We start from the raw sequence: 26813 nt of genomic DNA, 5'->3' as shown, positions 1-26813 counted from the left end.
TTACACAGTACTTGCGAAAGGCTTAGTCTCATAAGTCAGACATTTACACAGTGCTGTAGCTTTAGATGTTGAATTCTATAGTTTAGGAGCATAGTTCAAAAACAAAAACCCTGACCTGCCAATGATCCTTTGGCCTTCTACCTTATTGTCTGCCTGCACTGCATTTTCTTGGTAACTGCAACACTGTTTCCCTGTACTGTTCTGTTCTGTTTTCCCTTGTACTGATGTGATGAAATGATCCATTTGGATCAAATGCAGAAAAGTTTTCCATTGTACCTCGGTACATGTGACGATAATAGACTAATTAACAGATTTGTTGTTGTCAATAATAGAGCCCCTTGGTTGCTTATGATTGTTTTACCCAGGGGTGGCAGGAGGGATAGGCTCCCACGACCTATTAAATGCTCCTAGTGGCATGCAACTCAAATAGCCTCTGACAACCAAGTCCAGCTCCTGGCCTTCAAGTGTAGTTTAGGTACTAACCCCTGCGGAAGCGTGTCTTCCGACAGCAGAAAGGGAGAAAGGTAGAATACTGACGCCTTACACTAGCCGCAGGGCAGATGGGTCTCGGCAGCCGTGATTGGCATCGGTCTCTGCCGTTCCATTGTGTTTCTCGGATACGTGGAGAGGGAGCATGCTTCATGGGCAACAGCTTGCATTCCATATCATCGTGTCCTGGCTTGTGGATCAAGTCAGCTGGGACACAAATCCATGGTCGACCCTCACTGACAGGGACCTTATAATACTGCCAGACTGATCAGTAGCAGTTGCCGAGACTTCACTGCCCTCCTGTCATTCCGATGAGTTATCGATCCATGATTCTCTCTACAGATGCTACCCAACTTGAGTATTTTACGTTTATTCTGCTCCTGTTTTGATGCAAGAGCAGTAGACACCTGTGATTCCCCAGCCTTGCCAAAATGCAGTGACCTTCTCTCCACATGTCCATACCAGATCAACATTAACCTCATCTGATAATGATGCAAGCTATGCTTTAAATATAGTGAAATGTTGTAACGGGAGTGCAGTCAGAATTGCAATTGGATATCAGGGGTATGTCCACCTTCATAAGTCATTAGTACCAGAACATGAGGATTGGACATTTTCTGGGACATTCACCATTGTCAGTTCTGGTCTCTGTGAACAGAATTTTACTTTTTGTCCTAATATCCATGGAAGCATTGAATTGATTCATGTAATCTCAAACACTGAATATTGAATCGCTATAAAGTTATAAAGTACTTTGTCAGTTGAGCCATTTAACACTTTGACCATGTTTTTGTTCCCATGGAAGATGTTCAACAGAAGCACAAGGAGACTCTGCGGTCACAAACTGAAACACTGAGAGTGAACACGATCCTGATGAGGGAGAAGGTGAAGGTTTTCCAGCTGGTTGATCGATACGCTGAGCTCACGGTCATTTCTACTGTTCGAGATCGGACACTGGTGGAACATGAACTGCTGGCAAGAGGCAGACACCATGAAGAATTGAGAGAGAAACATCTCTGCAGAAAGCTGGAAAAAATCAGGACTAATCAGTTGTTCCAGAGCAGCTTTTCCCGGAGTAAATCCAAATCTGGGAGTTCGGCAGCAGTGGCTGGAGTCCCAGGAATCGGAAAAACAACAATGGTTCAAAAGATTGTTTATGATTGGGCCACAGGGAAAATATACCAACAATTCCAGTTCATCTTCAGTTTCAAATTCCGGGATTTAAATGCCATTAACTGTCGAATAAACCTGAAGGAACTGATTCTGGATCAATATTCTTACTTTGGGAATATCCTAAGAGAGGTCTGGAAGAATCCAGAGGGATTGTTGTTTATATTTGATGGTTTGGATGAATTCAATGACAAAATCAATTTTGCTGGCAGTCGGAGAGACACAGAACCTCAGTACACATGCACAGATCCTGAATTCAAGTGCAAGGTGTCTGACATTGTGTACAGTTTAATCCAGCACAGGCTGCTCCCAGGGTGTTCAGTGCTGGTGACCACCCGTCCCACTGCATTGCATTTATTGGAAAAAGCAGAGATCAGTGTCCGGGCTGAAATCCTGGGATTTGTTGGTGAGGAACGGAAGGAATACTTCTTCAGGCATTTTGAAGATCAGACAGTGGCTGCAGCTGTTTTCAAATACATGCAGGAGAATGAGATCCTGTATACCATGAGCTACAACCCCTCCTACTGCTGGATCCTCGCTCTGACACTGGGTCCCTTCTTCAGACAAAGAGTCAGGGACCCACAGCGAGTTCCCAAGACCATCACCCAACTGTACTCCTACTATATTTACAACATCCTGAAAAACCACGGCCGTGAGATTGAGAATCCCCGTGATGTGTTACTCAGGGTTGGTCAGATGGCCTTCAGAGGAGTGTTCGATAAGAAGATAATATTTACAGATGGAGATTTGATCAACTACAATCTGCAGCCTTCCCAGTTCCTGTCCGGGTTCCTGATGGAGCTTTTGGAGAGAGAAGATTCTGCTCAGTGTGTGGTGTACACATTCCCACACCTCACCATCCAGGAGTTTGTAGCTGCAGTCGCACAATTCCTGAATCCACATCCCGGGGATATCCTGAAATTCCTCACTGAAGCCCACAACACTACAGATGGGCGATTTGAGGTATTTCTCCGTTTTGTTGCTGGTCTCTCCAACCCAATGACAGCTCGGGGCCTGGAGGAGTTTCTGGGTCGATTTCCTCATGAAACAACCTGCCGGGTGATTGACTGGGTGAAGGAGGAGATTAAACGCCAGAGTGGAAACACGAGAAGTCAATCTGGTAAAAGGAGGCTCCTGAACACATTGCACTACCTGTTTGAGTCTCAGAATCGTGGGCTGGCTAAGGCCACACTGGGATCCATGAAAACACTTAAATTCTGTGAAATGACCCTGACCCCGATTGATTGTGCGGTCCTGTGTCATGTCATTGGACTCTGTGATAGAATAAAACTCCTCGACCTGTGGGGCTGCCGCATTCAGTGTGAAGGAATCCAGCGGCTGGGACCCGGGCTGCACAAGTGCCAAGAGTTGAGGTAACTTGATTTACTTCTCACTCTGAACAGAGAAACTGTTCCATTGTGTTGTTTCAATGTAAAGGAATTTCGGTTAAACTGTCTTAAATCAGATTGCAAAGATTTGTGACAAATGACCAGGGTATCGGTCAGTAATTCCCCAAGGATGGGAGGGTCTGTGGTTTCTTGTGAAGGGATGTTGGAGATTTCATCAGATCAGTGAAACAACGACCATTGGTTTAATGGTAGTAAGTCACGTGTGACACATGCATTGACAATGTTCCTTCTCACTGTTACTGACACCCAGACCGTCACTGACTGCAGCACGTGGGTCAGAACTTCACACCCCCTTCCCGGTGAGGGACAAGAGACCATCAGCAGACCATCACCTTATCAGTGATAAGGAAAGAAATACCATTGTGAGATTGTCCTCCCCTGCCCTTCCCTGTGTGTGACTTTCACCATCACTCAACCTGTTTGACTTTGCTCACTACCAGATACCCAGATCCCGATTGTGGGCCTCAGTTCAGACACACCCCTCCCGTGCAATCTATTTCTGCATTCTTGTGTGATTATCTTTTCCCATTGGGATCTTTCCCTGTGGGATCTCACTTCCCCATCCCCCCTTCCTCCTGTCGGATCTCTCTTCCCCATTCCCCTTCCTCCTGAGGGATCTCTCTTCCCCATCTCCCTTCCTTCTGCAGGTTCGGTCTTCCTACACTTTTTCTTCAGGTGGGATCTCATTCACCATCTCCTATCGACCCTTTCCCGTTCACAAATCTTCTTCACCGTGGGACTTCCTCCCATCCTTCTGCCTTGCCCCTTCCGACCCTGTTACGTCAGGAACACTTTTCTAACCATCGGGGAATGAGACGAAATATGTGAAGTTTACATGGTCACACCAACAGACTAAATTACTGACATTCGGTGAATACCCTGGAGCTGGGCAGTGAGGGACATTGATAGTGATAGGAACTCCGATCAGTGATTTACTGAAGGGTTTAATGTTTCCTGAAATATATGAGTGGGAGATATTACTTCAGACCCACGGTTTGAATTACTTTGTTCATCAATTTGTCTGTTTGTGTTTAGATTTGGGGGCAATAAATTGGGAGATTCAGGAGTGAAACTGGTGTCTGAGGCTCTGAGGAACCCGGAGTGTAAAATACAGAAACTGTGGTAAGTACCAGACTGTCGGAGATTGTGTTTACAGTCACTGGGTGTTTGACACTGAACATTAATGTGATCAGTAATTGTGTTAATGATAAACACTGGGGATTTGTACCATCTCCTGTCTCTCTGTGTCCTTCACCCTCACTCTCTCTCATCTCCAGGCTGAGTGAGGTCGGTCTCACAGATTCTGGTGCCAAAGATTTCGCCTCCGCTCTCAGTACAAATCCAATACTGACGGAGCTGATCCTGAGTGCTAATGAACTGGGAGATTCAGGAGTGAAACTGGTTTCTGCGGCTTTGAGGGACCAGGGGTGTAAAATACAGAAACTGGTGTAAGTAACAGACTGTGGGAGATTGTGTTTACAATCACTGGGTGTCATTAATGTGATCAGTAATTGTGTTACAGATAAACACTGGGGATTTGTACCGTCTCCTGTCTCTCTGTGTCCTTCACCCTCACTCTCTCTCATCTCCAGGCTGATCGATGTCGGACTCACAGATTCTGGTGCCAAGGATCTCGTCTCCGCTCTCAGCCAAAACACATCACTGACAGAGCTGGACCTGGGAAGAAACTCGCTCACAGACCGATCTGTCCCCGCACTCCGGTGCCTCATACTGACTCTCCCGAGTCTGAAGCAGATCGGGTGAGTGTTTGTGTTAATGTTCAATGTGATTAAAATATCAGCGGATCCGCGGGTTTTCTGGTGATATTTGACTGTGACTGTTGTTGAAGCATTAACCCCGGTCCCCTGTTACTGACACTGTTGTGTAATCTGTTTATTTCATCTTTATTCCTCCATCTGTTTCAGGCTGGCGTACAATCGGTTCACTTGTACTGGGCAGAAGGAACTGAGATCTCTGCAGGAACCCAGACCTGAACTGACTGTGATCTTGTGAACAAATGAATGTGTGAACATCCGTGCCCACAGGATGGGGACATTCTGCTGATTCCCTACCCTCCCCTTTAACTCCCACTCTCCCCTTTAGTTCCCACTCTTACCTTTAATAGCCACGCGCCAGGTTTAATTCCCAACTATCTTTACAGAACTGGTTGCAGTCCCACTCCCCGCAACATCGCAAGTGATCCCAGTCCCGTGACGTATTTCTGCCTCCTGTCTGGCGGCGCTGCTGCCGCCGGATGTTCACGTTCGAGACTCCTGCACCTGACCCGGGGAATTACGCGGGGATGGCGGCTTTCAGTCTGGGACACCATTGATGACGTTAAGAAATCCCTTGACTTTATCCGTGAAGAGGTGAGTACACTGAAGTCTGATGTCATGCAGATTAAAGGGACTTGCACGGACCACGAGAAGAGAATTGAGACTTTGGAGCTGAGACTGAATGAGGCCAAGCGTTATCAGAGAAGTTGCAATCTGAGAATCCATGGCATTCCAGAGCAAACGGATAAGATATTAAAAATAAAGTAACATATATGCCAAGCAGTAGCACCAGAGGCCAAGGAGGAGATTCTACTACATGTGGATGTTGTACATCGTCTCAGTAGGAGAAGAGGGGATAAGAATCCTCGGGTGACCATTATACGATTTTCAAACAGAACCATGAGGATCTGGAATGGAAATATGCCAGAAATATGAATACTTGTTCTCGCAGAGCCTGCGGATTGCCGAGGACCTGACTGCAGCTGAGCAGGTGGCCCGACAGAAGCTGTGGCCGCTGCTGGAGGCGGCTGGAAAAGATGGGAAGCGTGCTTTCGTTGCTGGGACCCGAGCTTTCATTGATGGAAAAGAGATGCGAGCAGAACATGTTGGCCTGGCGGCTGGTCTACTATCTCTACTAATATTTGAGTCTGGTCTTTGTTTATATAGGACTGGGATAGTTCTTTACTTTAATTATTAGAGATGAAGAATTCTTTTTGTGTATATAGATAGTCTCTCATAAGACTATCTTTTTCACTTTTTTCTCTTAATACCAGGGAACTTGAACACACTGTTAAACGTAAGGCTTTAGTCTTTTTTCTTAACACAGCATAAACATGTGAACTTTTTAATCCAAGAGTCACACTCTCTGACTGGAGACAAACTATGGAAATCCCAGTGGGGGGATGATGTTTGGTTTTCATATGGTTCTGAACATTCTGCAGGGGTTCTTATTCTGATGTTTAATTTGAAAGGGGAGGATTTGCACTCTGAGGCGGATAAGAATGGACATTTTTTTTTGTTTCAGATTGTTCAATATTGTGGTAAAATGTTTCTTATTGCTAATATTTATGGTCATAATATTAGAAATGATAATGATGGATTACTTGAGATTTTGGAAAAACGTTTTGATTATTGGCTCTCTAAATTTCCTGATGCAATTATTGTTATGGGAGGAGACCTTAATTTGGTATTAGATGAAAATATTGATCGATGCCACCAAGGCAGTACTCTACTTATAACTTTACTAGCTTTATTCAGAAGTTTAATATCATAGATATTTGGAGGGAACGCTTTCCTGGATTTAGAAATTATACTTGGACTAATAAATCTATTACATGCATGTCTTGACTAGATTAATGGTTACTAGCCGATAGCTTAAGGAAAAATAATGTCACTTTTATTTTTCCCCTCACCTTTAACAGATCTTAAAGCTATCCACATATAAACTGCATTGTCTTCATCTGAATCCAATTTGAAATCTTATTGGAAATTAAATAATTCAATTTTGGGGCATGAAGTTGTCTCCTTGCACATTAAAATGTTGGCAACCTACTTTTTGCTAAAGCGATGGTAGAGAATAATTTCTCTACAAATTGGCAACTTTTAAAATTTGAATCAGCCAAATTCTTTAGAAATAGAGTAGTGATATAGCAAAGAAAAGAAAATTGCAAGTACAATTATTGATCTCAAAGATTGCAAATTTATGTGAATTGCTTCCAGATAACCTTTCAGGGAGAGATAAAGAGGAGCTGGGTTTGTTAAAGGATCAGTTTAACCATTTTAATCTTATAAAGACAGAAGGTGCGTACGTGAGATCTAGAAAACAATGGCTGGAAGAGCGTGAACAAAGTACAGCTTATTTCTTTCGTTCCTAAAAAAAAGTGTTACCAATTCAATTCTATTCATCGGCATAATATTGATAGTGTGATTTCAGAGGACTCTAGACAAATATCAAAACATTGCTCTGCTTTTTATAGTAAGTAGTATAGATCAAAATATTGTGAAGTATCTACACTACATTTCATAAACGATATTAATATTCTTAGGAAACTGTCCAATGTACAGACCTGTGTGTGGCTCTTATTAACTTGGGAGAGGTTAAGGCTGTCATTTCAAATTTTAAAAAAACAATGAGTTGCCAGGTATGAATAGTCTGACTGCACAATTTTATAAGATTTTTTCTCACACCTTTTTTTTTATTAAAATTGTTTTTAGAATGTATTGATAAAGAATTTCTTCCTACTTCTTTAACACAGGACCTTATTACTTTAATTCCTAAACAAAGAAAAGATTAATTATTTATCGATAATTGACGTCATATTTGCCTTCTCAATAGCGATTATAAAATTGTGGCCCCAAACTTTGCTAACAGAATGAAAGTAGTTTTCCCATTTATTATTGATGAAACACAGTCAGGTTTCATGAAGGGTCGTCATATCTCTAGTAAAGTCAGATTAGTTTTAGGTCTTATTGATTATTCTCATCTTGTTGAAAATGATAGTTTTCTACTGTTTTTAGATTTCTACAAAGTTTTGAACGTCAGTTTATTTTCTCTGCTCGTGGTAAATTTTGATGTAGTCCAAGATTTTGTAAGGCTGTTAAGGCTTTGTACACAAACGTGATAGTTGTATAAAGTTGAAGTTGGGGACTTCACCGAGGTTTGATGTAAATGGGGGGGGGGGGGTTAGGCAAGGTTGTCCTAACTCACCCTGTCTATTCCTTTTATGTGCTCAGCTACTTACCTATTCATCAAGTCTAGTCCTCTAAAATACATTTCATGGGTAAATCCAAATTTTCTGATTAGTCATGTTGCAGATGATTTCTTAAAATGATGCTTTTTGAAATCTCGTTAGCTTTAAATTGTATTTCTGTCTTTTTCAAATCCTCAGGCCTTTATTTAATTATTCACAAATGTGAATTCTTTCCTCTTAAAGGTTGTACTCAGTTTATATTTGATAATATTCCAGTAAAAGACAAAGTCACATATTTGGGGATAACTACTATTAAAATGAGTACATAAGGTGTTTGGATAATTTTCAACCTCTTATAGACAAAACCAAAAAATGATTAAACCAGTGGCTTCAAAGGGACTTATATTTGAAAGGCCGGTGTTTGCTTTGTAAAGCAGAAATTCTTTCCAGGCTTTATATATATATATATATATATATAACTCCCCCCTTATACGTTGATTAAAAAATCTGTAAATTGATAGACGCCATATTGTTTAATTTTTTTATGAAAAAAACAAACTTCATTATATTAAAAAAAATCTGTTGACATTAATAGTTATGCAAATGTGGGGGGGTCCTACATTTTCTTGATTTTGATGGTTTTAATAATACTAAGATTAATTGGGTTAAACAATGTTTACGTAATCCTACTTCTATATGGAATTGTATTCCTTCTTTTGTCTTTTCCCAGGTTGGTGGATTGTTGTTTTTTTTTCTTTTATGTAATTACAAAATAGACAAAGTTCTCCGTTTATCTCAGTCTTTGATTTACAAACACAATTTTTCTTCTAATAGTTATTTTATCTGGAATAACCACAACATACCTTAGAAGTATATATATATTTTTTGTTTTATAAGGGTTGGTTTGATAATATTTTGTTAAACAGTTATTTAATTCAAGCTGTACTTTATTGAGTTATACTGAATCTTTATTTGAGTCCAAAAGAATTTGCTGTTGTTCTGTATGCAATTCCTTCTGGTGTAATTATGTTGTTCAGAAATACATCATATTCAGTAGTTGAATTAGTTGGATCCATCCAGTACAGCTGTTGGAAAGAGATATTTCCCTCCGTCTTTAAAACAAAATAACAGAGGTATTAGAAGTTTGTTTCAAAAAGATGTTACCTCTATTCCTATGGCTGTTAGTCTTTGTGATAGTTGCTTTGGGAATCTGAGGTGGAGGATTATTTCTCTGTGTGTGTACACATACACAGAAATGAAATACACACACACACACACACACACACACACACACACACACACACACACACACACACACACACACACACACACACACACACACACACACACACACACTCACACTCACGCTCACAATGATATCTGTCAAAGATGGAGTTGTCCTTCATGAATAAAAGCTTCTGGTTCCAGAGGAAGGAAGAAAACAGATGACCCGTTGTTACCAGAATGCATGGGGACCCCAGAAAAGATCAAGAAAGTGGGCTGGTGGCCTAAGAAGAAGGATGATGTTGATATTTTGTGAAAGCTTGCTTGATTTGTGCACAATTTAATCCTCACAGAAATGTAAGGAAAAGAGGCCTTCAACACATCAGACCGGTAGAAGGACCTTGGACTACTTCACAATTAAATTATTTTTCTTACCGCCCCCCAGGAGGATACAGATATACCGTGCTAATAATAGATAGCTTTATGACGTGAGTAAATAAATATTCACTTGCTGGGTCTAGCTCGGAGTATCCAAAGGGATTAAGGCACACATTTCATTGCCCAGGTAATGGAAGATGTCATGGCATTTTTAGGGATCAAATGGTGATTTCCTAATCTCCGTACACCGCAATCAGGAGGAAGTATGGAAAGGAAATGGTGCAACAACATGGGACAGCATTATGATTTGATGATAATATGGAATTCATTAAAATTTTCAACAGGTTACTCCCATTATAAATTAATCTCTGGAAGGGACATGAAAGGTTTAGAGGAGTTGTTTGGATGAAATTTGTCAGAACACAAAATCAAAGGGATTGTGTCAGAAATGTGGGTACAACAATGATACAGTCCATGAAAGAGGCCAGTTATGTGGCAGCCCACCAAAAGGGTAAGACGAAACAACAGAGGAAAACCTACTTTGACCTAGAGGTCAGTCTGGTTTCTGAATTGTTCAGGGCAAAGCGTGATGATTAGAATACAGAAACGTTCATTATTAAATTGAAGCTTTTGCAGGGCTGTTTGAAATTAGAGGCAAACCAGGACCATCAGTGTACAAACTACTGACTTCCACAGATAAAATGTGGGTGGTACTGTATTAACCATCTGAAATTGGTGGAGGAGAAACGGAAAGGTTATCACCATCTGTACCGGATGTACATGACTGCCCTGACTTGGATGACTGGAGAGTGGAACAACTGTTCCAACAAGATTGGGACAGGTTCTATCAATGGGGTGATTGTCAGTTCCCTTATCCTGATAAAAAGGGCAGTTTTGTTAAAACATCAAAAAGCAAGGAAAATATCCGTGTGCTTGTCCTCCACTTTTTCGAAACAAAATTGGGTGAGGAAAAATGGACGCCTTGAGTCCAAAGACAACTGAGAATCCGGACTGGACGGCCTAGAAAAAAAATAGAAAATATGGACTTAAAATAACAAGATTTTCACTGGAAATAAGAGCAGATATTCCCCCTTGTGTTACAGGTTTCATTCAACATGAAGAGAATATTGTATTTCGTTGCGATGACGTTAACCATGACTGAGACAGAGTAAGTTTGCTCCAGAGCCAGTACGGCGGACCAATGTGTCAACAGTGATATCACTGCTTAGAAAACACTCAGTGAAAGACAAAAAATATTAAGTATTTTCTCAACGGGCACGGGTGATACGATCTGACAAAGGAGAAGTAGAGGACTGAAATTTATATTATGCACAGTAATGAGGGAGAATTTCCAGATCCAATGCACCGGTACAGATGAATATCTGTGGGAATATGATGTTACTCAGTTGCCCTCAATCCCTCACTTGACTGCAGCCTGGACATGTGTTGTGTAGGAAGCAAGGGAGATAATCCATCACTGGACAGAACACACTGAACCAATTAACACACACGCCGGTAAGGCAAATGAACTATTCAGCTACCCAGGCTTTTGGAGTAAGTTTTGAATTGGGGGATAAACGTTCAAATATATCCGTGGATAAGAATAGTAACACATGCTGCTGTAATACCAATTTAATATACCCTCATAATTGATTGCTCAGTGTATATCAACCGCGATGATGGAAAAAAAATCGGGGATAATTCTTTCATGAAATAGCAGAGAGTGCGGTCAGCATAAATTCGGCAAACTTAGTTAGTGAGCGTTAGTATTTTATATAGAATGCAATTGTTCAATGTGGCTCCATAGGAGTCCTCTGGGCAGCCAACTGAATGAGAAGCAACCTGTAATCTCGTTAGATTCTGTCTGGTGTCGTCTCCTAACTGGCCTGGACCAGTCAGAGTTAAAACAAGCACAAGTAAGCAAGGTAGGGGGAGGAGGAGCCATGATATTATGTTGTTGTATTCCTGTACAATGACTAGTGAGAAGGTGACCCAGATAGCTCAGGTGACGGAGAGCCAATGGGATGGAGATCCAAAAGTTCAAATAATGAGAAACACTGTAAGTATCAGGAGCTCCCAATACGCCGGGATGATAGCACTTCAGCAACGAGAGACCAGCCATAGCAGATAAGGAGGAGCCCACAGATACGTGGTGATCGGGAGTGCGAGGAATGTCAGGCCAGCGTAGAGTGCATTTTCCTGTAGGGAAAACTGTTGGGGACTCGGTCAGATCGCTGTGTAACCCCACCGGTCACCACTTTCAACATCGAAAACAGCCCATTTATTACGTTTCTCTGCCTTTAACCTGCTGATTTTTTTTTTTGAGTCCACAGAAGTACATTAACCGCAATCCCAAGAGTTTATCAGAAACATTCTCACATTCCACCCACACCACATTATTCAGTCCACAATTTTCCATCTCTATCATTTTCTAAACACACGCTGACTCTGCCAACGCTATTGTTGCTGTCCATCCAACCCCGTGGGTGGGGATGTGGGTACTGGGTCAGTGTGTCCCTGCCTGTAGGACACTGTGTACAGAATACAATAGAAAGATTGACTGTATGTGGTTCACTTTAACAGTTGCATTGGAAACGTGTGTACGAATCTTAGGCTTATTGTGGGACTGAATATCTCTACTGTCTGAGACTGTGGAACTGATGAGCTGCCGGTCTCTCGGTCCTCTGTAACACACCATATGTGAGAGAGAGGTGCGTCTGTTCCGTACCTTGTCCCCGGACAGGAGGTAACATCTGATTCGAATGAAGTCTTTCCCTGTGAGTAGGAGAAGGAAACTGTCAGTGAAGGAGAGCTAGAAGTCAGACGGCTGTGTGGAGCGGCCCGTGCAGACAATGCAGTATGAATCTGTCAATCTGTCTGTCAGTCCCTCTCTCTCTCTCTCTCTCTCTCTCTCTCTCTCTCTCTCTCTCTCTCTCTCTCTCTCTCTCTCTCTCTCTCTCTCTCTCTCTCTCTCTCTCACTCTCCTCCCTCCCCCCCTCCTTCCCTCCAATAGGTCGACGATCTCCCATCGGCACAGTACAGTACCACAATAGTCACAGAATATGTTCTGCGCAGACTCAGATTGGTGAGGAAAATGAGAAGACACTGGGGATATTGAAAACAAGACAGTCATGAACTGATAGATTATATCAGAGAAATAGTTTCTTCCGCCCATCCAGACCATCCCGCTGTGACCTTGCACCTCGTCCCATTTATCTGCACCCTCTGTCTGTCTCTCATCCTCGTACCTACGAAACCTTCACTGAAATGATATCTTTGAATCTGCAACCACCACATTCGCTCACAGTTCCTTCCACACACGCTCGACCCTCTCAGTGAATAGGATTTACCACATATCCCTCTTGCATATTTCACCTTTCATCCCATACCTATGAACTCCAGTTGTAGATTCATTCAGAGGATGGGGAAGATCTCCGGGCATTCACCCAGTCTGTAACTCTCACAATTTTATATACTTCTGTAAGAACTCCATTCATTTTCCTGCTCTCAGTTAAATAAATTCTTACCCTATTCAGCCTATCCCTCTAACTCTTGTCCTCAGTCTCTTCCTTTCAATTTATCGCTGCACACTTTGAAACTTATTGACCTTTCAAAACTGCAGGTAGCGGATCGGAACAAACCTGAATATTCTATCTACAAACTCGCCAACGTGTTGTACAGCTACAACATAACGTCTCAACTCCTGTGCTCAGTGATCTGATTGAGAAGGCCACCGTGATTGGAGCTCAATTACAGCACAGTGAGCTGCCCGTGACGCCGCTGTCCTGGAATTATCGCTCTGTAGCCCCGCGTCTCTTTTGAAATACCGCACACTAAATCCACCTATTCAATACCTGCTTGTTAACCTGTTGTATCTTTCCTCAGAGACCACCCCATACATGTCTGTATTAAATTCCATCTGCCATTTGTCAACCCATTTTTCAGCCAGTCAACATCAAGCTGCTCGATTGGATAGAGTTCCTGCCTGTAAAACGCTCCCAATCTAGGGTTCATCTTTAATTCTACTGATAGTGTTTTCTATATCGACATCTAAATCATTAAAATACATGATAACTACCAATGGACCCAGCATGAATCCTATAGTACCCTTGTCACAGTCAATCAATCATCCACTCTCTGCTAATCCAGAAACGAACGTTCACCAATCTGTCCACAAACCGCAGTTAAAGTAGTGTGGGCGCGAAAACTTCTATGATCAAAGGTCCCAGGAATATTGTAGTCAATCTCTTTTATATGCTTAGAAGAACGTACATGCAGCGTGTTTTATTTTGATACATGTCATCAGTTGTTATTTGTGCCTTTCGAAATGACTAGAACAAGCGAAGGAAATAAATGATGCTATCTCCCCGTTCAATAAGGTGTACTCCATTTCACCTGCCGAGCTAAAGTCACGCCCCCAATGTCACAGGTGAATGTGCTCGGCTGAATGTGAAAAAATAAATCTGTTTGAAGTTGATTGTCGATGTTAATTATTCATTTGGTAGCCTATGTTAAAAATAAAACTGATCAGAAAATGTTGCATTTCAGAAGCTGAACCCATGTGCCTTGGAAATCAAATGGGCAATGGTGATATTAATTTCAGCTTTAACTTGAAGCATCCCTTGAGGAGACAAATTCATGGCACAGTGACAGTGTGAGGAAAAAAAAACATTAATGTCAGGTTCTGTGTGTTAGGACGTCCCTGATGTGACTGACGTGGTAACCACACTAATTGCCTCAGTGAAATTGCTCTCAATTGCATATAAATGCGTCACACCGATTAACGATCCATACGAGCAGTTAGCGTACAACTGAACGCTGCTTCTGCCGTAATATGGAATATCCAGCAATTTACTGCATCGCGGCCGTTTTCTATCCTGTAATTGTAGCGATAGGTGTCCCTGGTAAGATATTGGATCTGGTCACTCTCTGTGTAGGCATCGTCTTGCTTTTGTTTCGTTGCACAGCTAGGACATTCTGCCAGCCCAAATTCTTCCCTCGTCTGATTTTTTTCTCTCTCTAGATTGGAGGGTTCAAGCAACTAATAGCTTTGTTTTCATCTTCCATATTTTTTCCGTGTGATTTTTTTCCTGTCAATAACGTTGGTGCCGATATTGGAACAGTATCATAATTTCACCTTGCTCGGACTTCTGAATCGATACTGTTCCATGGTTCTCTACATCTATGTCTTTGTCAATACGGATACATTGACCTTACAAAAACAATACGTTAGCTTTTTCAAATGATGCACCAATCTATTTTCGACACGCAGGTCTGTTCTTCAATCTGTCAGGTAAAGAGAACGTGTGCTTTCTATCTGATTGATTCCACTTTGTTCCCACTACATATAATCCCTTCAGATGTTTCACCTCAAGTAATGGGAATGCTGTTGTTTATGAAGCGGTTGATCGTTTACGTGTGTTGTGGAAATCAGACGCCGCTCTGAACTGTCGGAACGTCGCCAGCCCACTGTCTCTCCAGTCCATTATAGTCAACTCGCTGTAGTGCACCGACGAAGCCCAGACAGACTGGATTCCTGCTCCCCACTTCCTACAAAATGTATACCCTGCAGAGCATCGAAAAAATATTGGGAATTCAAACAGTTGCACCTAACGATGTTTCTGCTTTTTTTTCACCCCTCCCTCCAAATTTCTTGTAGTTAATTTAGCCGCTATTGTGATCCTATCCCGGGGAAAATGCGGACTCTCCAAATGCATCACCCGTTACCTGGTTGGAATGGCAACAGCGGATCTGATGGTGGTTATACTTGTTGCTTTAGTGCAACACACCAACAACATCTACATGTATTCCATATTCCTGCTCAGCACTCCTGTATGCGCTCTGATATATGTCTTTGTTGTTGCAACAATAGACTGTTCTGTTTGGTTTACAGTCAGTTTTACCTTCGATCGTTTCATCGCAATATGTTCTCGAAAGCTGCTGGAAAGATATTGCACTGAGAGAACAGCAACGGTGGTGATCTTGACGATGGTTATAGTAATCTGCGTGAAATGTGTTCCCTTGTACTTTGCCATAGAGCCTTACATGATTATTGACAACATACCGTGGCGTTGCGCATTCACACACGAATACGCTACTTCACCCATGTGGAAAACATACGAAACACTGGATAGCATTTTTAGACCCTTGTTACCGATCGGTTTAATTCTAGTGTTCAATGGGTTAACAGTAAGACATATCATTGCCGCAAATAGAATTCGCAGAGGGCTTCGGAATATCAATGATAATCTGAACGATAACGAGGTGGAAAAACGCAGAAAATCGATGATTTTTTGTTTGCTATATCAGCTAATTTCATATTATTGTGGATACCCTTTGAAGTTCGTTCCCTGAAATGGCAACCACAAAACTATTTTTATCAGGACAAATATTTGAGTTCTCCTGTATATATACTACAGCAATTTGGGTTCATGTTACAATCACTCAGTGTGTGCACCCATACTTGTATCTATACACTGGCACTGAAGAAATTCAGAAACGAGCTAAAGAATGGAGTAAAGTATGTATTTACATTAAATGGCCATCTGTACAGATAACGTCCATCTCCAATTGCAATTCAGCACAGTCTCCGAATAAAACTGGTTTAGCAAATATGTCATAAATTCAAACAACCGTGTGCCTGGCCATCCTTCAATCGCAAAATCCACGGAAGATTGCACACTCCAGACAGTTAAGGTAGGCCACTGGGCATTGATTGTTACATTGGTTGATTTACTCTGCACTATCGCAGAGTCTTGACAATCACAAGGGGAGGAATGGCTTGTGGACAATCCCGGGTTCAGATGTTTCAAAATGGACAAAGTCGAGTAAAAGAGAGTAAAGGTAGTGCCATTGAAAATGAGAGAGAGCACGATAATAACACAGCAGCAGAAAGCGAAGAACCCGTGGAGAGTTTGTCTATCCATGGACTGTGAGTAGAACTCAGAGCAGAAAGGGAGCAATCAGTAGTTTGAGAGAGTTCTGGGCAGACATCAGACTCCACAACCTGTCATCAAAAAAAAAAAAATACTTAGACCTCGAGGAATTGTTCTGGAGATAAATTTTGGACAGGTGCCATATGAAGACGGTATTCTCGTGGGCAACTTAAACATCACTAAAATACATTGACATTTCCTCGCGTTAAAAGTTTTAGATATTCAAACTGTCACTCGGTGTCGCCGGTCAGTTAATTGTGTGTGACTGTGAGTGAGTTGGGAGCACTTTATTTATTCCCGCTCGTTATCAGCTCACAAGGTTCCACACGGTAGGCTTATTCAGAAAGTCAGAAGGCAGGAGATCCAGGGAAGTTTGGCCAGGTGTATACTGAATTGGCTCGCCTGCAGAAAGCAGAAGATCGTGGTGGAGGGAGTACATTTGCATTGGAGGGTTGTGACTAGTGGTGCCCCACAAGGATCGTTTCTGTGATCTCTGCTTTTCGTGATTTTTATTAACGACCTGAATGTGGGGGCAGAAGGGTAACAGCAGCATAGATGGATATACTCCCACATACGAATCACTGATGTAGACCATGAACAGCTTCGGTCTCGGAGCAAACCCTGTGTCATGCTACTGATCACAACTTCCCAGTTTGAGCATGATCCATTAATTCATTCTCTGCCTTCGAACTGCTGACTAATTCTCGGTCCACACGAGTACATTATCCACAGTCCATGATCCTTATCAGTACCTTTCTGAAATTCCACTATCATCACATTCTTTATTTGCCAAATGTCCGGTCTGTTTACCGTTTCCCTGCTGTTGCTGTCCTCTCAGTCTCGTGCGGTGGGACTTGGGGTCTGAGTGTGTACCTCTACCTGGAGGACAGCGGTACAGCATACCATGGAAATATTGACAATCTATAATTCAGTGTAGCAGCTCTATAGGAAATGTATACCTGGGACTTGGTCTCAGCGCGAACCGAATGTTTTAGCTGTCTGAAATTGTGGAACTGATGGGCTGTCAGTGTCTCTGTGCTCCGCAATACACCTTGTATGCGAGAGAGGAAAGGCTGCCCTGTTGCTTGTGTCTCGACAGGCAGCGATATCGGATTTGAATGAACTCTTTCCCTGTGAGTAGGAGAAGGAAACTGGGTCAGTGAGGGTGAGGTAAAAGTCAGCTGGTTGTGTGAAGAGGCCTGAGCGCCCAGAGCAAATGTCAATCTGACTTCCTCTCTCTCTCTCTCTCTCTCTCTCTCTCTCTCTCTCTCTCTCTCTCTCTCTCTCTCTCTCTCTCTCTCTCTCTCTCTCTCTCTCTCGCTCGCTCGCGCTCTCTTACATATCTAACGTTGTATCTGACGCTTCTCATTCTTTTATTCACAAAGAGTCATGCTAAATCTATTCAACTGCCAATTTAAGTGTAGATTTTATTATTTGCCTGATCTCCCCATTCATTTGGAGAGTGAACGTTTCTTCTCAAATTTCATTTGCGCTCCAGCAGATTAGAGAAGTTCATAAAAGTCTATTACATTCTTACACTTATTACTGAATGGTTTATGTTCAAGAGTTTCAAAGATTTGTAAACCTCAAGGTAGGGTGCATCTGGACTGTTGCATTCAGTTTCTGTCAACCTATCATAGGAAGCGTGCCGAAGATTTGGACAGTGTATAGAAGACATTTGAAAGAGGAGTTTGAAGAGGAGATATAGAAACGGGAATTGCACAAACTGGTTGTTTTTCCCAGAGTGCCAGAAGCCAAAGAGCAGACAGCCAGTATCTATCTCAAAGCATCAAAATACCGAAAACCAGAGGGCATGTGGATAGGGTGAGAGGGGAAAACATTCAGAGGGACAGAGCATTCAGAGCAGACAACCAGTATCTAACTCAGAGCATCAAAATACCGAAAACCAGAGGGCATGTGGATAGGGTGAGAGGGGAAAACATTCAGAGGGACAGAGCATTCAGAGCAGACAGCCAGTATCTATCTCAGAGCATCAGAATACGGAAAACCAGAGGGCATGTGGATAGGGTGAGAGGGGAAAACATTCAGAGGGACAGAGCATTCAGAGCAGACAGCCAGTATCTATCTCAGAGCATCAGAATACCGAAAACCAGAGGGAAATAGGGTGAGAGGGGAAAACATTCAGAGGACATGGGCGGGAAGAAATTAAAAGGAAAAAAAACAAAGACTGGTGGGTGTTTGGAATGCATATCTGGGGTGGTGTTGCTGGCATTTCTGAGGCTCTTACACAGGCAACCAAACGCACAGAAAATGGAGTGATGCAGACAACGTGTAGACAAGTGGATTAGTTTAATTAGCCATCACTGGCTCAAAGAGGCACATGAGAACATCGGCCAAAGTCAGCATCAGAACTATCCTGCCAGACTATCCTTCTGCAATGTTCTGAGGGAATTACAAGCAGGGTAGACAAGGAAGATGCAGCAGGTGTGGTGTACTTGGATTTTCAGAAGGCATTTAACATGACGCAGCTTAGCAAAGTAAGAGCCCATGGAATTAAAGGAGAGGTACTAGCATGGGTGTGGCATTGGCTGATATGCAGACAACAAAGAGTGGGAATAAAGGAATGCTACTCTGGCTGCTTGCCGGTTTCCAGTGGAGTTCCACAGGGTTCTGTGTTGGAACCGCTGCTTTTTATGATGTATGCCAATGATTTGGACTATGGGATTAATTGGATTGGATTGGATACGTTTATTGTCATTTAGAAATGCATGCATTTAGAAATTATACAATGTTCCTCCAGAGTGATATCACAAAATAAAAAAAGGACAAACCAAGACTCACACTGACAAAACCATCATTATAACATATAGTTACAGCAGTGCAAACAATACCGTAAAGTCGATAGACTCAGACATGGGCGTGGTTAAGTCTCAAGTCCCGATATCAGGCAGCAAACGGGAGAAAATCTCCCTGCCATAAACTTCCAGGCACTGACAGTTAGATTTATAGCTAAATTCGCCGATGGTACCGAGATAGGTGGAGGAGCAGGCAGTGTTGAGGAATAAGACAGCCTGCAGAGAGACTTAGATAGTTTAGGGGAATGGGCAAAGAAGTGGAGTTCCACGGGGCTCGGTGTTGGGACCGCTGCTTTTTCCGATGATTTGGACTATGGGACTAATAGATTTGTAGCTCAATATGCCGATGATACAACGAACGGTGAAGGGGCAGGTACCGTTGGGGAAACATCAAACATGAGATGATCCAATTATTTGGAATGTTTATACGAGATGCCTCCCCTTCAGTGAGATTTCCCACCCCACCCCACCCTTTCTTCTGAACTCCAGGGAATGCAGCCGAAGAGCTGCCAGACGTTCCTCAAACGGTAACCCTCTCATTACTGGAATCATTCTCCTGAATCTTCACTGAACCCTCTCCAACGTCAGTATTTCGAGAGCCTGCAGAGAAACTTAGATAATTTGGGGGAATGGGTAAAGAAGTCGCAATGAAATAAAATATTGGAAAGTGTATGTTCTTGCACTGTGGTGAAAGAAATAACTGGGCAGACTATTATTTAGATGGGGAGAGAATTCCAAATGCAGAAGTACACAGCCACTTGGGAGTCCTAGTGCAGGATACCCTAAGGGTTAAAATCCAGGTGAAGTCAGTGGTGAGAAGGCGAATGCAATGTTGACATTCATTTCTAGAGGTGTAGAATAAAAGAGCAGGGATGTGATGTTGAGGCGCGATAAGGCACTTGTGAGACGACACTTGCAGTGCTTTGTGCAGTACTCCTCATTTTAGAAGGGACACACTGATATTGGAGAAGGTTCAGAGAGGATTCAGGACAATGATTCCAGGAATGAGAGGGTTGCCGTTTGAGGAACGTCAGGCAGCTCTTGGGCTGCATTCCCTGGAATTCAGGAGAAAGTTGGGGGGGGGGGGGAATCTCATATAACATTCCAAATAATTGGATCAGCCTATGTTTGATTGGCGAATGGCCTACTTCTGCTCCTATATCTTATCGCCTTATGGTCAATTATGTCAGCAAAACCACACAGAGCCGAGGGACTCTTATTGTTCTGCACTGGTAGATGTTCTACCTCGACAAATAATCACTGACTAAGGAAATTTATTTGACTCTCATCCTGAATAGCTCTTCCTTCTTTCTGTGGCTGTCATCCATAATAATAGAATTCTTATTCGTTGAAGACATCCCTGCAATTGTTCTGAATACTCTGAAATAATCCGTCAGTTCTCCTCTAAATTCCACCCAATGCACTCATTCTCCCCACACACAGGGAGCCGGCCATCGCTGGAACCAGTCCAGTCAGTGTGAGGATCGTTTCTGCATTCCCACTGCTGCTGGGATAACATGCCCGAGGAAGTGCGACGAGGCCTGTAAGTAAGATTCAATCTGCATTCACACCAGAGCCCATAACACATTTCCCAGTACGGCACCTCTGCACCTCTTCTCCAATCCTCCTGCATCACGGCACAGAATTCTCTTTATTTCCCTTATTACATGATGTATCTTCACGGTAACGCTCAGAGATTTGTTCACCAGCATCCGCAGGTCCCTCTGGACAGTCATGTCTGTCGCCATGTAAAAATGTCTTTTTCCTGGTTGTCTCTCTCGGAATGGATGGCGCCACATTTCCCCACACTCTGACCATCTGCCACATCCTCACTCATCCACTTCAGACTGCATCCCAAAACACTCTCTGCAAACTTCCAACTACTGGTTTTGCGAGCTGAGCTCTACAATAGTGCGGAGCGGCTGGTCTGAACCTTCTGCCTTGACAGGAGTTGATGGACGTGTGGGTGGAAGGAAACTCCATGGTCACTGAAGGGGAGGGATCTGCCTGTCTGATTCGCTCCTTCTCTCTCCTTCACACTTTTCAACACTCTAACTGACGCTTGTTATTCATTTCCAGACATCCTGTATCTATTCCTCTCACATTTTAGACTATTGTTTTCTGTTATTTAACTGGTCTGCCCATTCCTTTGCAGATTGACATAATTCCTCGCAATGTCTACATTTCTCTCTGTGTGTGAGTGTATAGTGTCAAGGGGCTGAGGGACTGAAGGACAGTTTCGAATGGGAACCACACTGACAGAAGTTAGGGGTCGGACGCTATTGGTGAACTCTGTTTCCAGATGAACAATTAGCCAATAGTAACGTTAGTAAATCATTAGTGTGACTAATCAGTGACAAAGTTCAGTGTTTATCATTAGAGCTCTAGCATTATTTCCACCAAATGAGTCACTGTTGAGGTATTGACTCAAGAATGTTGATGTGTTTATCTTTAATCAGCCCAATATTTACATCAGAGTCGATGGTGTATAACTAAACTGTTTGTTCAAGCTACTGTAAGTAAGAACGTTAGTCAGGGGTATAACCGTATCTCCAGCGACGGATCCTCTGTATAAATCATGGCTGTTTGGAATGCATGAACGCAGTGTCTGCCAGAACTGTGAACACAGGGTCGACAAAAGTCACAGATCTTCTGACATGGAGAATCCTGCCTTCTCGCAGCTAGAAAAAGTGTTCTATCCTCTTATTTCAGCCTTTGGAATTCCCGGTAAGCCCCAATGTCAGCTGCCGTCGGTGGGATACGAAGCTTAGTTCCAGTCTTGTCATTTGTTTATCGCTGGTCTGCACTGCCACATGTCCGTTTCCAGAATTCCGATCTTCAGGAACGGAATGGAAACTCAGGTACGGAGGATTTTGGGAACTGGATCTGAAGACAGAACGTGCAGAATTGCAGTGATTTCGACAGCACTATGGAATTCAACGCGTTAGGCAGCGCTTTTGCAGTCGTTTGCGTTCCATAAAGTGATGTTCGGGGTCTCTGTGCTTTTGGTTTGCAGCAGCTGTTCTGCATTTGCAAATATTACGTGAATACAACCCGCGGAGGTTATACCATTGGTCGTCTGCATTTGTATGTGAGCGATTGTCTGAGGTAGGTGTAACAATCAAACCACCACACTTTAACAAATGTGAGGAGTTCCATGTGTAGCTTGAAACGTGAGGTTTTTTAATAACTGTGTGCGCTGTGACTGAACGTGAAGCCGTTGATGGACAACACAATGAAGCTGTTACTGCGCCAAATATCACAGCAGACGTGTTGTTTCATAGTTGTGCGAAATTGTGTTGTATTACATCAACATCTGACACGGTTACAGACATCTAACTACGGTAACGAGCTTGCTGCTGGCCGGAGAATTCCTCTTCTCTGCTTTCATGTAATGCACTCAGCGGGAGGCGTCATGTCTGTCTATGGGGTTGTTACTGATTGCTGAGTATCTGTTGGAATCAGGCTATGTCTGGTGTGAAGTCAGTGAGGTGCAGGATTAGGAACCGTACACGGGGAATGCCATATCCCAAGAAACTTGAACAGAAGCACAACAGTTCTGAGACTAGACGCGTTATATGCTTTTCCAGTTATTCTGTATTCCAGCACTTCCTGTTTCTCTTCCGTGTTCCGGTGTTCTATCGCTGGCGGGGAGCGCCACGGAAGCACCCCGCGGGTAGAAAATGACGTATTGAATCCGAGGAGGCAGCTATCCGGTTTTAGCGTTCCGCCCCCACTTCACGTTTCAGTCATCAGGATATTAATCTGTATTCAGACCACATGGACAAGTTTAGGGGATACTTTGTTTTTTTTCTCTCTACGCCGTCGGTGCACCTTCTCTCGACTCTTCCACCGCTAAATGCAACAATAATGTGCAAATATTGCAGGATCTCCAGCAACAACTTATTGAATTGAGCTCTGTATTTTCTCAGCTTGCTGTTCCCTGTCTATCTTCCAGCGAACTTGGTGGCGATTGTGATCCTGTCCCGGGGGAAATGCGGTCTCTCCAAATATGTCACTCGCTACATGGTGGGAATGGCCGCGGCTGATCTCCTGGTCGTTACCTTCGATCCGCTGCTGACGTGGACTGCTAGGTTTTATTTTCTCCAATCATTCCTTTTCCTTACTCCCTTGTGCATACTCTGTCGATGGTTAACTTTTGCCAGCACTGCGACCTCTGTCTGGCTGACTGTCGCTTTCACCGTCGATCGATTTGTGGCTATTTGCTGTGAGAAGCTGAAAACAAAATATTGCACCGAGAGAACGGCGGCTGTGGTTATTGGGACAGTGAGTATGCTGGCCTGTTTGGAGTGTGTTCCCTGGGGCTTTATGTACGAGCCCAAAGTAATAACTGATGGTGTTCCCTGGGACTGTACCCTTACACAGAGCTTCCTAAACTCATCATCATGGGCGGCATTCGAGATTTTTCACCGCATTTTAACCCCTTGTGTCCCGTTCTTTCTGATTTTGCTATTCAATATTCTGACTGTCCGGCGGATTCTAGAGGCCAGTCGCGCCCGCAGGGGGCTCCGGGGACAAAAGAATGGAGAGAATGACAAGGACCGGGAAATGGAGAACCGACGCAAATCCATCGTTTTGCTCTTCAGCATAACGGGTAGTTTCATATTGTGTTGGGTAACACAGGTGGTATTTTATATCTATGAACGGATTTCAATGAGGTTTGTTTATTCTGTCACGGATCCTGGTTACATCGCGTTACTGACATCGTCTATGCTGCAGGTTGTCAGTTCCTGCACCAACACATGTATTTACGCCCTGACTCAGAGCAAATTCCGGGAGGAACTCAAGGATATGATAAAGTATCCAGCGAAGCAGATTTGGAAACTCATTAAAGGTTAGAAATAAATGTTGTTTGCATTACAATTCAGCTGCCGTCATGCTCCCTACTCCGTGGCCCCACTTGTGAGTAAATGGGAGCAGTGTGATAAATAGAGTTATAAAGCAAACACGTTAAAATCTGAAGTTGCTACAAAACAACTCACAGTAATTCAGAGTCCAATGATCTGGAAAACTGCCTATACGTGTGGTGGGAACAAACAATCGGGGTGTTCAAAGTGGAACACGACAGTTCATTCGGGAGAATTAAACTGCTGAGCTGTTTGAAGAGTGTGGAGAACAGGGCAATTGGAACGTTGTACCAAGAGCTAGTACAGACTTTCTGGGTTGAATGGTGTGCCATCCCACAATGATACCTTGTTCACTAATGATATCAAAATCCCAGTATGGTCTCCTGGAGACAACACATCTACCGGGGTGTAGAAGGCAAGTTTGTGTAATAAGGTCACTCTGCTGTCAAAATGCTGGCATTGTATTCCACGCACACTGAGCTGCCAGAGCGCAACACTGGCCAGTGACGACACTGGCCAGGAAAGACTCTAATACAAGGAGAGACATTTAACTAAACATTACACTGTTGACACAGACCAAGAGAATCCCAGTGTGTGTGTGTGTATATATATATATTAATTTTTTTTGCTGTAGCTCTGACCTTTATAACAACCAGTATCGTACTGTAACTGATTCTTACAGCCGTTTGCACCATACTCTAAGGATAAAGATCTTTGCTATAACGGCTGTCATACTGGAAGGTTGCATGCATTGACAACATCTAGCACTGTACGGTAAGGGCACAGACCTTTACAAATATCGTTCGCATTCTTAATGGGGTCAGGTGTACAATCAAACAGATGCACAACCATGAACCGGCACTGGAACGGCTGAGAATCTTACTATATACCAACATTTAACTGTCTTTATCCGGTGTCATAGAAGACTGGTAGCATCCCTGTAATGACCACAAATTTCACAATAATACAACCCTCACTCTGTTCTGCAGTCTATGACAACCCTGAGGCTCTCAAAAATAGAACCAAAATGATGTATCACAGGTCCCAGCAAACCCATCTCTGCTCTTTGGGACCATTTATATTCTGCTGCAGCACCATTTATATTCTGTACAGAAAAAGGCATGAGGAATACCTCATTATACACAACCCAACAGAGATCCCTCTGAGTACACGAACCACCAACACTGGCAGAACAAAGACCTGCAAGCTAGCTCCGGACTGCATGGACACTGCCAGGTACAGCTACACAACTGCCCAGCGCCGCACATCAGGGAAGCGGACAAGCAGAAACCAAACACAGTCCTGCAGGGTCAAACCCTGATGCAACTCAACATGTTGAGGAAGAGGAGGGTGTAGCTATGGTACAAACATTACCTGATTACGAGCCTGTACAAGAATAGTCAGCAGTTAATTTACTAAGACAGTGAACTTTACAACACCTAGACCTTCACTTCTCGGGCACAGTCGTATAGAACTCTGAAACCTGTGTAGTGATCGCACTGACATTTGTACACCCAGCACGGTACTCCACCGGGAAACACTGGTGCAACCCAAGAACTTCAAGAACAGAGGTCTGTTCAACCCTGACACTGGACTGCAATTCATGGCATCGCAGGCACAGCTCTTCCCACCACTGAGAACCTCTACAAGGAGAGGGGTCGCAGGAACACAGCATTTACCATCAAGGACCCCCATTTTCCGGTTGATGCCCCATCTCGACTGCGCCAGCAAGAACAAATTACAGGAGCGCCCGGTCTCACGGCAATGGGTTATGGAATAGCTACTACTCCTAAATGATCAGGCTCTCGAGGCAAAGGGGATAAGTCCAGTTGGTTTATAAAGAACCTACATCAAGTATTCTACCACTGCAGTTATGGACATTTATTTCATATTTACTGTCATGTATGCTTTTTATTTGTACAATTCATTGCCATTGTCGTGTTTTGTGCTTTGACGTTTTGTCCGCCTTTGTTGTGAACTGTTTTTCATTGATTCCATTGTGTTTCTTCGTGTTTACTGTGTATGCCTGCAAGACAATAAATATGAGGTTGGTAAATGTTGGCACATATGAACTTCGACAACAAATTTACTTTAAACATGTCCAGTGAGGGTAATTTGAATAACATAGGGATCTTCTCTTTGCAGGGAAGCAGGATGAGAAGTGCCTGAAAGAGGTATACAACATTATAGCAGATAAATCGAGTGAACAGCCAGAGTTATTTCCCAGGGAGGGAGGTAGCTGAAGCAAGGGAGATAATTTCAAAGTGGTTGGAAGAAAGTATTGAATGCAAGTCATATGTCGCGAAACATGTGGAATTTCCTCTTGGGGTTGAGGTAGAAGCAGATGAATTCGGGACACTTAAGAGACCTTGCACTGGGGCATAAGCCTTATAATTGATGAATTTCAGTGGGAGAACAGTTTTGATTACAGTCATCCACAAAGAAGGACGTAATCTTGGGGGATTTTGCTAAACTCAGGACAAACTAATGAACATCTTGCGCCTTGTACTCCTTCCTCACGTCCCTGCACCATATTTGTTCCAGTGCTGATAGCATCT

The 26813-nt window shown here is 43.1% G+C and overlaps 3 protein-coding genes and 1 long non-coding RNA gene across 4 annotated transcripts in view; 2 read left to right on the top strand and 2 right to left on the bottom strand.

Moving 5' to 3' along the window:
• Positions 1-1714, top strand: part of LOC140722237 (uncharacterized) — a 29857-nt gene extending 28143 nt beyond the window's left edge. The window contains exons 6-7 of the mRNA XM_073037024.1: positions 1295-1471; positions 1695-1714. Of these exons, the coding sequence (XP_072893125.1) occupies positions 1295-1471; positions 1695-1714 (197 nt within the window). The remainder of the gene's footprint in view (positions 1-1294; positions 1472-1694) is intronic.
• A 446-nt stretch (positions 1715-2160) lies between these two features.
• On the top strand, positions 2161-8768 carry LOC140722275 (NACHT, LRR and PYD domains-containing protein 3-like). The gene is made up of 5 exons (XM_073037075.1): positions 2161-3032; positions 4104-4190; positions 4346-4516; positions 4661-4828; positions 4994-8768. The coding sequence occupies exons 1-5, from the start codon at positions 2164-2166 to the stop codon at positions 5079-5081; spliced, it is 1383 nt and encodes a 460-aa protein (XP_072893176.1). The 5' UTR covers positions 2161-2163; the 3' UTR covers positions 5082-8768.
• A 174-nt stretch (positions 8769-8942) lies between these two features.
• Positions 8943-17634, bottom strand: LOC140722233 (uncharacterized). Its single transcript, XR_012097565.1, has 3 exons — positions 17531-17634; positions 12365-12411; positions 8943-9146 (listed from the first exon to the last, which is right to left on the bottom strand). It is a non-coding gene; the product is annotated as an uncharacterized lncRNA (long non-coding RNA).
• Positions 17635-26121: 8487 nt separating this feature from the next.
• The window catches only part of LOC140722236 (uncharacterized), a 51543-nt gene continuing 50851 nt past the window's right edge, over positions 26122-26813 (bottom strand). The window contains exon 4 of the mRNA XM_073037023.1: positions 26122-26281. The gene's annotated coding sequence lies outside the window, so the exon portion shown is untranslated. The remainder of the gene's footprint in view (positions 26282-26813) is intronic.

Source organism: Hemitrygon akajei, unplaced genomic scaffold (genome assembly GCF_048418815.1).
Source record: "Hemitrygon akajei unplaced genomic scaffold, sHemAka1.3 Scf000073, whole genome shotgun sequence".
Lineage (NCBI taxonomy): Eukaryota > Metazoa > Chordata > Chondrichthyes > Myliobatiformes > Dasyatidae > Hemitrygon > Hemitrygon akajei.
The sequence above is the reverse complement of the archived record's forward strand: the minus strand, read 5'-3'. Positions and strand labels throughout refer to the sequence as shown.